Below are 11,824 nucleotides of genomic sequence, written 5' to 3'. Positions count from 1 at the left end.
AGTGATAATTAATCATCTGTGAAGCAGCCAAAACATACCAGTGTCACAGTGTGATGACAAGCTCAAAAAGGCTGTCTGAGAAAAGCCAGCTGTCTGAGGAAATACTTACAGCCACTCCCAAGTGCATAGAGAAAGCGTGGAGGCCCAGTTTATGAATTGCTCTCCACACACATACAATCCAGGTTTTAAATGATAAACTCACAGCAGAGGCTACTATCTGTTGGAAACACCACAGAGGACTTACACTGACGGCCTCTGATCCCAACCTGAAGGACAATATCAGCACCTGCAGATATATTCCATCATGCAGGATTTACACCACATGATTGCAACAATACTTGTCTGTGGCAGCAGCAACAATATCAACTTATGAGCCTACAGTGTGTAGCTGAATGGCATACCAGAGCACATACTGCCCTACCAATACCAATACAATTCTACGATTCAGATTGTCCCGCCACACACACACAAACACACACACACACATACACTGATCGATTTATACTGCTCTGCATAGGTAGAACTATATAATATATGTAACCGGTCTCCAGGATTTCCCTCCTATAACACATCCTGGTATAGAGATATAATGATACAATAGCCAAACGTTTTCCAAAGCTAATGTCAACTACTCATTGTATAATATCCCTTCCCTATCGCTGATATCCCTTTCTTTTTTTGCCTTTCTCGTTGATCCAGCGCTCCAACGTTTGTTTTTCATGATGTTTTATGAAGCCTTTTCCTGGCAAAACCAGCCAGTCGGCTTTGGCACTAATTTCCCGCAGTCACGTGATTCAGACACAGCCAAAAAAACAATCCAAATAAGGTAACTCTACGTTCATTGGTTGTATTTCAACACACACACACACACACACACACAATTAATTTATTTTGAACAAGAACAGAAAAAATCAAAGCCAAGAGGGGGCCACAGTTGGTGGGGGTTTTGACGCCCCCCCTAGAGAACACAAGCATCACAAGTGTGTAGTCTTAAAGTTGTCCGGAAAATGTTTTAGGGAGATAATATCTCAGAGAGACTGTCTCTACAAATGGTCTGATAAAATATTTCTTATCTTCGAAGTATTTTTCCAATAAGTGTTTGAGAGGGTGTTGGTCGATCTGTAGCATGTGTGTGTGTAACAGTGAGTTGTCTTCAGCTTCCACACTTTATTCCATTTAATTGTAGTGAAACAGCACCTAAATCCACATTCTGGGAAATATCCCACATTATTAAAGAAGCACTTATTCACCTCAGTAAACTGCTCTTCTGCAGTCACACTTGTATTTAAAATGCTTAAATTATGCCAGAATCATTTCAATGAACTCACAGCGAGCAGCAAATGTGCTCAATTTGTGCTCACGTAAATTTACTTTTGCAAACTTTGTGAATTCACAGCATTGACCAACAGCATACCCTCTGGAAAGTGCAAACCACTGAGGGAAGGGAGAGCTAAAGATCCAAATGGAGGAAGGTATCATCTGCTATCAGTTGCCCCACAAAAGAGGAATATTTTTGCAAACAGTTGCCTTGCTGGATTTTACGGTTATATGTCAAATATGTCTCTTGAGCAAACTGTTCAGTCCCTTTAGCAACTGAGCTAACTAGCTTGCCAGCTTGTTCGAAGAGCTAATGTGGCTGATTGGCGATAGCATATTTCCGGCTGGCCACAGACAGCTACAGTAGTTCACCAACTACATCTGCAAAATTCTGGGGGATTGAAACAATTTCCTTATTCCTTGGGGAGGGGACATTGGAAACAAACTTTTACACGGAGAATGCTATTTGAAATGAATTAATTCATCTTTGTTTTGAGAAATTAATCCATTGTTCGTTGTGTAATTGTTCTATAATGTTTCCAAAAAAACATTCTGTGTCTATGATATTTTATATAATTATAGGGGCTTTAGCAATATGGCACTGGATAGAAGTAAGCAATGTCATGAACCTAGGAGAGACAGCTATTGGCAGTGTCCAGGCAAGTGAAACATCTAAACTGATGAAGACATGTTTCGTGTCTACTATTACCATGTGCTTCGGATCTCATCTTTCCAGATCCTGCCTCAGCTTCGTCCTGTCTGTTGAAGCACTGGTTGTTGAATTGCGATCAGTATGATGTAACCAAGCTTCCGGCAGTATGTCTTTTTTGCGAGAGTGCACAGCTGAACTTGACATCGTTTGAACTTCCCTGTGCCCTTTCCCAATGCGGCCAGAGATTTTGAGGGGAACTCTGATGCTTGTTTTTTTACCTTTTAGCATCAGCTGTGGTGGAAATAAATCACATGCCTCCTCCAACCTACTTGCTAGCTGCAAAGACAGTGACATCAGTCCCCTCAGTGCCTGTACCAGGATCTCTTAACCGCCGGGGATGTAATATAATCCTAACTCAACCCCCACATCACCTGGCTGTCTTAATTATGAAGGAGTAAGGGCTTAAAACTGTTGAACTCCTCATCATGTAACAGAGAATGAGGCCAGCCGCCCTGTTGAGAGGCTGTGTATCAGCTGCTTGTCTCACCTGGAGCCTCTGACTAAAGTGAGGGTCAGAACAAAGATCAATCTGTTAATGAAGGCATATGCTGTGAGGTTCATAACTCTTATTACCTCTGTGGTCTGACATAATGGGCCCATTTCTGCTGCTGAACAAGATGGTGGGAGTCTTGCTCTAATTGGCCCCTTTACAGTGCTAAGACTCTAACAACAATTCACTGTGTCCTCTGTTCTCTTTGTATTCTTCACTGACAAGTTTGATTTATGTTTAGGTTAGGTTTGGAGAATGTCTGGCTGACATTATAGAGGAATATTTGCTGTTTGTGGTTGGTGCTGTGTTTGTGTCATCATCGCACAATATCACCATTGTTTTCAGCTCAGTGTGAACCTGAAGTCTGAGTACATCTCTCACAAAGAGAGCAGCTTTTAGGTGCTTAGGTGAGAAGAAGAGTGGCTGCCTTAGTGTGAGTGCAATCTCAGGTACAGTATCTTAGATGTCTTCATGAATGTTGATAAGAAGGACACTATTTTAAAATAGAAATACATGACTACAAAAAAGAAGAACAGATATGTACTGTAAAACATAGCCTTTACCTACAGTAATTCAATGGTTGAAAAACTGTAGTTCCAAAGGAAAGGGCTGTTTGACAGCAAGATAAAGGGGGGAAAATATCCCAAATAAAGCATACACTGATTTTGTTTTTTTCTGTGGGCATTTCTTAAAAGTGGCTAAAACACATTTTTACAGATGGGCCGATGCCCACTGTGCTTCACGCAGCTTCTGTGCCGGTGCCCCTGGCTGCTTCTCTAAACAGGGAACATGCTGATCCTGATCTACTCCGGATAATACAATGCCTGTAAATAAGCACCTCACACAACCCTCATGTCACCACAGTGTGAGGATCTTTTGTCTGACTCTATTAAAAATGGAACAAATCCTAAATTTAATATATGCAATAGACAGTGTCCAAAAGGTGTTAATAGCATAGACAACAAATATAAAATATACAGTTTAAAGTATAGGAAATATATAAAACTGAGAAACTTCATTCACTGAGCAAAGTGACAGGATGTACTATATGAACGCCTATACTTATACTTAGCATACTGTAGTCCTTGTTCAATACCATCTCAATGTTGATATGGTAAATGTGTTGTTTATTTACATACAGAGCAGAATTACCATTTATTTAGAGTCATGTTTCTGCCTTCCTGATCAATTTACATCCAAAATTTACTCTCCTTTGAGCTCTGTTTTGGTCTCCACCAACCCCTGACAGAAATATCTGTCTTTTTAGCTCCTAAATGCTCCACTATGTTCATGCTATAATCATCTGGCATTTGGTGCTGGGCAGATTATTCATTTAAAACACTTGCCTGCTGTGCCATTTCAGGACATTAAAAGCAAAATAATGAGCTTAAAGATGAAAAAAAAAAAGAAAACACAGAGAAATGGTGTTAACTGTTTGTGGGTTTGTCACTATGAGCAACCCCTGTGGCACATGTTGCCATAGCCTTTTTATGGTATTATTCATTTATTTATTTATTGATTCATTCATTCATTTATCTATATCCATTACTGCTGGTCGCTGAGAATTACCAAAAATAATTTCATTGTATGTCTCTAGGAAATAAAGTGTCTTATATATCCTAGAAAAATATTGATTCAAGCAATCTGTGTCAGTCGAGCAGACACAGACACACGGATTCACTCTTGACATTTACCTACAAACTATTCTCCTCAGGGATACAAAGTGATGGCCGGGGAACCTGCTCACGTTTGGCATTAAAATCTGTGCTGGTTAAGTGGATCACAAATGGACTGGTGACCCAGGCCACAGCGGGATCTGAACATCAGGCCACATGTATCGATGGTCTGAAGCACATTCAACCTCATTTCTAATGTGTCCCCAAATTTGTGATATACAGTGAAATGTGTTCACATCTGCATTGAAGAACTGCTGAGGGAATTTTGTGATACGTGTGCCAAACACAGCTTACCTGACTGAGATACTGTATCATCCACTATCTCTTTCTGTTTTACAGCTTTATCCGATTTGCAAATACACACAATAATCCTCTTCTCAAGCTGTATAAGCACAGATTCCCACAAATAAAATCTGCAGCCAGTTAAGCAAAATATAACAGCTCATTTGAAATTGATTTTTATATAAATGTGAACTGCAGTTTGTTTCCTTTAAACTACCTACACCCATTCTGGATAAGTGGATACAGATACTACATCTGAACAGGGCCAGAGAGAATGAAAACAGAGAAAAAGACCGATTAGGATAAAGATAATTATTAGAGAGGGGAGTCATGCAATGAAATAATCTGTTTGCTGTCTCAAATTCTGAAATAGCTACATGTAAGATTCAAACAAATGACTTCATCATCTCAGACTTGGCAGTTCACTTGACACTTCCCCACAGGTCAATACAGAGAACTGAATGATGTCCTTTTCTGTCTTCATCCCCCGCCGGGATAAGACTGATCACTGGCCTGTACGGCTGCTGTATCACCAAATGTGTGTGTTTATGTTGATTGCCAAGGCTGAGGTAGTGATGTAATTTGTTTTAATCTCATCTGCATTTTCTAGCCGTTTAGACCATGAAAGGCAAGATTTACTCAGTCCTTTCCTGTCTGCTTTTGTCGTCCCATCTATCTATGTATATTTCTGTCCGTTTCAGTCTGTTTCTATGACTCACACAGTCCTTCTGTCTCACTGTGTGGAACTGACACATAACTCTTTAAGGAGCGTTGTGCTGCAGGGTCACTGAAAGGCACAAAGTCTGACTTTTACACTCCTTAAAATAGGTTAAAAGAAATAAAGTTCATTCTCATAATGCATTATGTGTGACAGTAAAAGTGTCAGCTGCTACAAGGCCAGCTTCTACAATTTCACTGCTCTTTTCTGTTTTGTCTTCCCCTGTATCCTGATCTTACCTTAAAGAAATGGTTTGACATCTTGGGCAAAAATTTGCTTTCATGCCAAGAGTTTGATGAGAATATTGATTCATGCATTACAGGAGCAGGACTTAACCAGCTTTGCTGGTAACAGGGGGAAACAGCTAGCTTGACTCTGTCCAAAGGTAAATAAAACCCACTTTGCAGCACCTCTGAAGCTCACCAGTTAACATTTTAGCTATATCTCATAGGAAAATGTAAACACTACAAGTTATGGTTTTACATAAGATTATGTGCAGGAACACAGTTTTTCCTCTTAGACCAAGCCAGACTCACTATTTCCCATTGGTTCCAGTCTTTATGCTAAGCTAGGCTAACCATCTGAGGCTCTGGCTTCATATTTAGCATTCAGACATCAGAGTGATATCAATCTTGGCAAGAAAAGCAGTAAGCAATTTTTTAAATTGTCAAATTATTCCCTTACTGAGTGCAGTGTGTAATTTGTGTAGTGCATTACAGTAAATCAGTGACCGTGATCTTAATATTCCTCCTAAAGTTACTCAGATATCCTCAAAGTTAAAAATGCTTCCACACTGTCCGACATCATTACTGTATGTGTTAGCCCTCTGCTTGTACACAAAATACTTTAAATGTCCATCACTCTCGCTCTGAATGAAATCTAAGGTGACGTTGAAGTGGAAAATTCTAATGCTGTTTGATGCCCTTTTTCTTCTAAAGACATTTCCTCGTAATTCAGGCTGACATATTTGGTATTTTTGGAAACCGTGGCAATTTGAGCAGAGTTCAAAATAAAGTCCCCGTGGGTTCTTACAATGGTTAAATGTGCTACATGAGTTTGTAATAATGAAACCATTAAAGGCTGTACAGGCTTAGGGAGTTGAAGAACTCCCCCAGGAAGCAATAAAAGACAAGGGAAATGTATTTATATGGCATGTTCCATTACAGGTAAATTCAGTGTGTTTTATATTATTGTTCATACACCGCACATGAAGTGACATGAGAATATAAGAAAAAAATTTTTTTTAAAAAACAACAAAAAAAAAAAAAACAAAAAACACCCACAACCATCTGCCATACAAATACATTAAAAAACTACACAATAATTACACAGGAGGAAGGGACTACAGAAGAGTTTTGCATCTTAAATACTAAAATGCAGTAGTTCAGTGTACTCTTTGAGTTTTATGCAGAGTTTCTTGCTCTTGATCTCTCTCTAACTCCACTGGTATTGTAAACTATTACAGAGCTCCCTCTAGTGATTTATTCTTTGAAAATCTAATCCTATTGCTGCTTTGTACTGCAGGGATTTGTAAAATGTTGAGAACACAACAGGAAATTCTAAAATTACTTACACACACTTATAGAACTTCTCAAACTACGACCTAACACTCACAGCTACCTGTAACCGTTTACCAAATTGGATGTAAACTGTTTAGATCCAATTTTGCCACATGAATGTAAAACTAGGGGGCATTAATTGGAGTGTTAGTCTTCTCACGCATGTAAGATATTTCACAGATATAATTAACAGAATTAGTGTTATCTTTAAAGCTTTTCCTCAGTCAGAAGACACCAGTATGTGGGTGTTTAGCTGAGAAATGCAGGTCTAACCTGTATTCTTGTGAGTACATTGTCACTGTGCCATTTTTATGTGGGCTGCAGGATGAGTCAGAGGAGAGTGAGTAATGATTTAGTCATCCATGTTATACCCCCAAACTACATGAACACATTTCACGCATACAAAATTAAGCATGCATTGTCTTTGGCTTGTACTCTTGTTCTCACCCTTTCACACAAACACACACACCCAAATACAGATCATATAAAACCCCATTTTATGAGGCCGGATCTTCGCCTTCTTTTTTTTTTTTTTCGATCTTTGTATCATTGGATGTCATCATCACAGCTGTATAGGGCTGGAAAATTACTCCATGGACTAATGTGCTCCAATTATCAGTTTCCTTGTACATCAGAAACAATGGTTGAAGGGAAACGGTGCAAACTGTGGAGATCTTTATCTGTGGCATTGAATTCCAACCAGGTGCTCAACACTGGTAACTAACACACAACTGAAATCAAAATCCTTTTATTTGTTTGAAATCAGAATTGTTAAGTCATAGAAAGAATAATTAAGTCACTTTACTGATGAAGTTTGACATTGTGTTTATTGTGTTTTTAAATGTCATTCATTTCTCCAAATAAAATTGCCTTGCTTTGCCTATTTAATAATTATGCTTTATGAATGGACATATTTGTCCATTTGTCTTTCTGATTTTGAATGGATACACATACTCTACAGAAATTGGCCCAAATCAATTATGTGTCTCATACAGGACACGGATTTTATCTTTTATTTTAAACCAATCCTTGCTTTTTGGCCCTTTTATTTTGAAAACACAATAGCGTCCTCGCATTTTTAAACACCTTTTATTTTGGAATCAGCAACCCGGAAACTTTCACACGCCACTTTTCTTCTTCGTTCCTTTTTTTCTGGTACCCTGGCTATTCTTCACAATGGCTCAGGCAGTACAGAAACTCGTTGCGAAAGTACCGACTTTAGTCGGCGGTAAGTTTATACGCTGTTTTTCTTTTGACCGCTTACAGTTTGAGTTGTGGGGGTAAAGTTTACAACATCGGCTGGGTCACGTTGTTGGAGCTTATTAGCAGCGGCACAACTTCAGTGTGACCTCTGATATGACAACCACATGTGTCAATACACCAATCAACAACTGCAGCAGGTTTTCTTTAGAAAGTTGTCATCTCTTTTGTAAGATTACCCTTGAAGAGAGGCGAACGTATTTCCTAAGACAACTTGTGCTTGTCTCACCTGCAGCCGCTGTCACATACTCCAAACCCAGACTGGCGACCTTCTGGCACTATGCCCGGGTGGAGCTCGTCCCACCGTCTCCAGCTGAGATCCCCAAAGCCATAGAAGCCGCTTCAGGCCTCATCAAGAGCTTCCAGTCAGGACGCCTGGGACAAACCACAGTGAAGGTGAGTCCTTACAAGTTTGACAACTGCTAGACTTTCATTGAGGAGTTTTTGAATCCTGTGTTGCATAGTCAACAATAGGTGAATTAACTTTTTTTTATTGTCTTAATTCTGCAAAATGTAAACAAGCTTGAAGTAGGGGCAGATATTATCTATAACATGTTCTCACCTGTTTGGCCTGTTATGAAACATGGAGGTGTTGAAGCCCAGCAACTTATTTGAAGTCAATTACAGCTGACGGCATTAGTTGATTAATCATTCAATCCAGCAAGAGAAAATTAATACATTTAAAATATTGATTATTAATTGCACTAATACATTTTCTTGACCAAAACTGTTTTTTATTTCTTTTTTAGGATGCCTTAAGGAATGGTCTCGTGACCACAGAGGTACTGATGTGGTTCTACATTGGAGAATGCATTGGCAAAGGAGGCATTATTGGATATGACGTCTAAATATTGAACTATTCTTTCTCCCTCTGCACATCTAATTGTCACATTCTCAACAACCTGCACCAAATTGTCAAATAAACAGATGTCTATATTCAGAAGTATGTTTTGTATCTCTTGAGTATGAATTTCCTGAGGGAGTAACATTTATTTTATTCACAAAAGAAAAAAGAAGAAACAGAAAAAACAAACAAGAACATAAAACTATAGGAAAATATTAAAGTTTGAAAGTGGGTTTAGAAGATTTCATGCACAGCTGAATCACAGTCAAGATGTATCATTAATGTAGATTGTAGACACCAACACAATCTTTCTCAATCTTTCTGCATTAAGCTGCATATTTGATCAATTTTGCTGCTATGTAATGATCGACATCTCCTCACGTTCCCGACTCTCTGACATCGTATTTACAACAGTTCCCAAGTATCTGCAGAAAGCTTGTCTCACATCCTCCGGTTCCTCCTCCAGGTTGGAGTGAATAAGTGGCAGTCTGCTCAGATGTGAGGCTGCAACAAAAAGAATTAACATGTTAGCTGAGAAATAGTTATATTAACTCATACACCAGCTGTGGGAGGCCTGCAGTGGGATTACCTAAGGGCAGGCGTCCATCTTCCACTCCGCTGCCAGGCTTGTGGTGAGCTATGAGTAAGCACTGATTGTCTTGCAACCCCTGAGAGGAGATGAACATCGAGTACCACGTCTCTATTTCTTTGAGGTGGCTTGGAACATCTGGATTAAAAATGATCACCATACCGCTGGAGTCCTTCATGAGCGCAGGCCAGCATGATTCAAATCTGGATGAGGAGAATGAGGAAAAAGGTGAAGTGATAGAACTTTTCTTAAAAATCACAAGATTGGTCAAGGTAAAATCTTAGTCTTTGTTAAGTGAAAATATATAAATGATATTTAACTGACTTGAAATCTCCTGAACAGTCCCAAAGTTCAACCTCACATGTCTTGTTGTCACCACTGCCTTCAGGTTGCGATTCAAATTCCAGTATCCTTGAAACAAATGGAAACAAATGCATATGTTTTGTGTGACATGAGTAAGTCATACCTCTCAAGATATTTTGATATTGTTATACAGTATTTCAAGCTCATCTAGACAGGTTAGAGCTAATAATCTAATCATACAAGTGATTGATTTTACACAAAATTTGAAACCAGCGCTACAGGAACTCAGTTAGATAATGTTATTTCCATCTTTTAACTGCTGTATACAGTTAAACTGTATCAGGTGTATAGCAGTAATGTTGACACAGTGTACCTGACTCCCTGAGTAGGACTGTATTCACCTCCCACATTTTCCGTTGTATCAGACAGAAAATTTGCAAGAACTGTTTTCCCACTCTGAAAGGCAGACAGGCAATTACAACAGTCACATTACACTTTAAAGAACACTTTACCCCCATGACGGAGTTGAAAAGTCATAGAAATATAAAATATATAATAATAATAATAAAAGTAAAAGAAATATTAATTCAAGTACTGTACTACAAATTCCAGGTACTTTTTTTTTTTTAACTTTATACTTTAACTTAACTCCACAATATTTCAGAGGGAACTACTATAGTTTACTCCAGTAGGTTTACAGATTTAAATGTGTTGTTATTTGTCCATGAAGATTTTACAAACAATACTTTAACTCACAATAATATATTTTTTTTGCTGTAGTGTGACATTGTGGTGTAGACTTCATAGCAGAAGGACACACACAGGTGTAATTAATAGTTAAATTAAAAGTTACATCTGTGCTTTTTTGCAACAAGTCAAAATGTGTGCTGTGAAAAAAGGTCTCTCACTACTTTTACTGAAGTTATCAGTTGATTGTCAGACTGCTGAACATCTTATAGCAATGCAACACACACACACACACACACACAGAGTTTACCTCACGAAAAAGTATGCAAGTACTCTTACCAAAATGTACTTGAAGTGTCAAATGTAATATTACTCAAAATGCAGGCAGACTTGCGTCTATCAGTGTAATGGTAAATCTTTTTTTTTTACTGAAGCCTTAATTTGAAAGCAGAATTTTAATGTTGTAGGTGCTCAAGGTGGAGTTCATTCAAACTGTTTTATATAATGTTCGGTCATTTAATCTGTGTGTCATAAGCTTATCATATGTTTTATATCAACCTGCAAAGTAACTAATAAAAACTGTAAGATAAATGTTATTCATATTATCATATGCTGTATATTATAAATATAGTAGCATAGAGTATATTTATATAGAATATTTCCATCTTAAATTGAGTGAATAAGAAGTATAAAGAAGTATAACTTGGAAATATTTAAGTAAGTACTGTACAAGTGCCTTAACACTAAGTGTAACTAAGAAATATGCTTAGTTACGTTCCACCACTTCTACTTTAACCTGCTTCTTAGTTAATATAAACACACAGCTAGTTACTTTTACATATACTTTTCGTGTTTTTACTACAACAAAACATCAGTTTTGGAGTGTTGTATACTGAGTGTTGAGCATGGTGGGAGCTATTGGCTAACGTGCTAAACACATAAAAGCTGTCTTACGCTTTCACTGTAAAAACTATTATCTCGTTACCTACATCTGAGAGTGAGAACAGAGTGCGCTTGCAGAGTTATAAAGGTATTTACTTACCTCGCTGGGACCAATAAAGAGTATTTTTGCTTTGAACATTTCCACTCAACAGAAGCCAAGCATTAGCTGCCCAGCTAACTTTAACTGAAGAAGCTCTGGAACTGCCGAGCTATGCCACCAAAACACATTAAATAACACTCATTCAGTCTTGGCTGAATGTATATCTAAACAATGCTACTCTGGGCTTTGTGTTTTCATGCAATGAAATATAAAAAATGTTAACAACCATCGATCATGGTCTGCCAGAGATACCGTGGCAGTAAACTTCCTTTTCGTTTCTATGGTTTCAACCAGTCTCTTTGTTTTCTTTTTTCATTGGCTGTTCGTAACTTAAATCAAACTTAG

General features: G+C 38.2%; 2 protein-coding genes across 2 annotated transcripts; one reads left to right on the top strand and one right to left on the bottom strand.

The window, feature by feature from the left end:
- The first annotated feature begins 7,853 nt into the window (after positions 1-7,853).
- Positions 7,854-8,957, top strand: LOC139629508 (ATP synthase subunit g, mitochondrial-like). The gene is made up of 3 exons (XM_071492168.1): positions 7,854-7,982; positions 8,250-8,410; positions 8,764-8,957. Exons 1-3 carry the CDS (start codon positions 7,931-7,933, stop codon positions 8,860-8,862), a joined length of 312 nt encoding a protein of 103 aa, XP_071348269.1. The 5' UTR covers positions 7,854-7,930; the 3' UTR covers positions 8,863-8,957.
- Positions 8,727-11,761, bottom strand: ift22 (intraflagellar transport 22 homolog (Chlamydomonas)). Its single transcript, XM_071492166.1, has 5 exons — positions 11,480-11,761; positions 10,124-10,206; positions 9,772-9,858; positions 9,448-9,650; positions 8,727-9,362 (listed from the first exon to the last, which is right to left on the bottom strand). The coding sequence occupies exons 1-5, from the start codon at positions 11,516-11,518 to the stop codon at positions 9,214-9,216; spliced, it is 561 nt and encodes a 186-aa protein (XP_071348267.1). The 5' UTR covers positions 11,519-11,761; the 3' UTR covers positions 8,727-9,213.
- Between the last annotated feature and the right edge of the window lie 63 nt (positions 11,762-11,824).

The sequence above is a fragment of the Trachinotus anak genome, unplaced genomic scaffold (genome assembly GCF_046630095.1).
Source record: "Trachinotus anak isolate AG129_WGS33_773 ecotype Australia unplaced genomic scaffold, CSIRO_AGI_Tana_v1 ptg000012l, whole genome shotgun sequence".
In the NCBI taxonomy this organism is placed as follows: domain Eukaryota; kingdom Metazoa; phylum Chordata; class Actinopteri; order Carangiformes; family Carangidae; genus Trachinotus; species Trachinotus anak.
The sequence above is the reverse complement of the archived record's forward strand: the minus strand, read 5'-3'. Positions and strand labels throughout refer to the sequence as shown.

What these genes read in the sequence shown, in the direction of transcription:
- LOC139629508 (XM_071492168.1), top strand. Translation starts at nt 7,931, where the DNA reads ATGGCTCAGGCAGTACAGAAACTCGTTGCGAAAGTACCGACTTTAGTC. An exon ending in AGTACCGACTTTAGTCGGCG is followed by an intron (nt 7,983 to 8,249) that starts GTAAGTTTATAC and finishes TCTCACCTGCAG; the next exon opens with CCGCTGTCACATACTCCAAA. An exon ending in TGGGACAAACCACAGTGAAG is followed by an intron (nt 8,411 to 8,763) that starts GTGAGTCCTTAC and finishes TTTCTTTTTTAG; the next exon opens with GATGCCTTAAGGAATGGTCT.
- ift22 (XM_071492166.1), bottom strand. Translation starts at nt 11,518, where the DNA reads ATGTTCAAAGCAAAAATACTCTTTATTGGTCCCAGCGAG. An exon ending in TCTTTATTGGTCCCAGCGAG is followed by an intron (nt 10,207 to 11,479) that starts GTAAGTAAATAC and finishes TCTGCCTTTCAG; the next exon opens with AGTGGGAAAACAGTTCTTGC. An exon ending in AGTCCTACTCAGGGAGTCAG is followed by an intron (nt 9,859 to 10,123) that starts GTACACTGTGTC and finishes ATTTGTTTCAAG; the next exon opens with GATACTGGAATTTGAATCGC.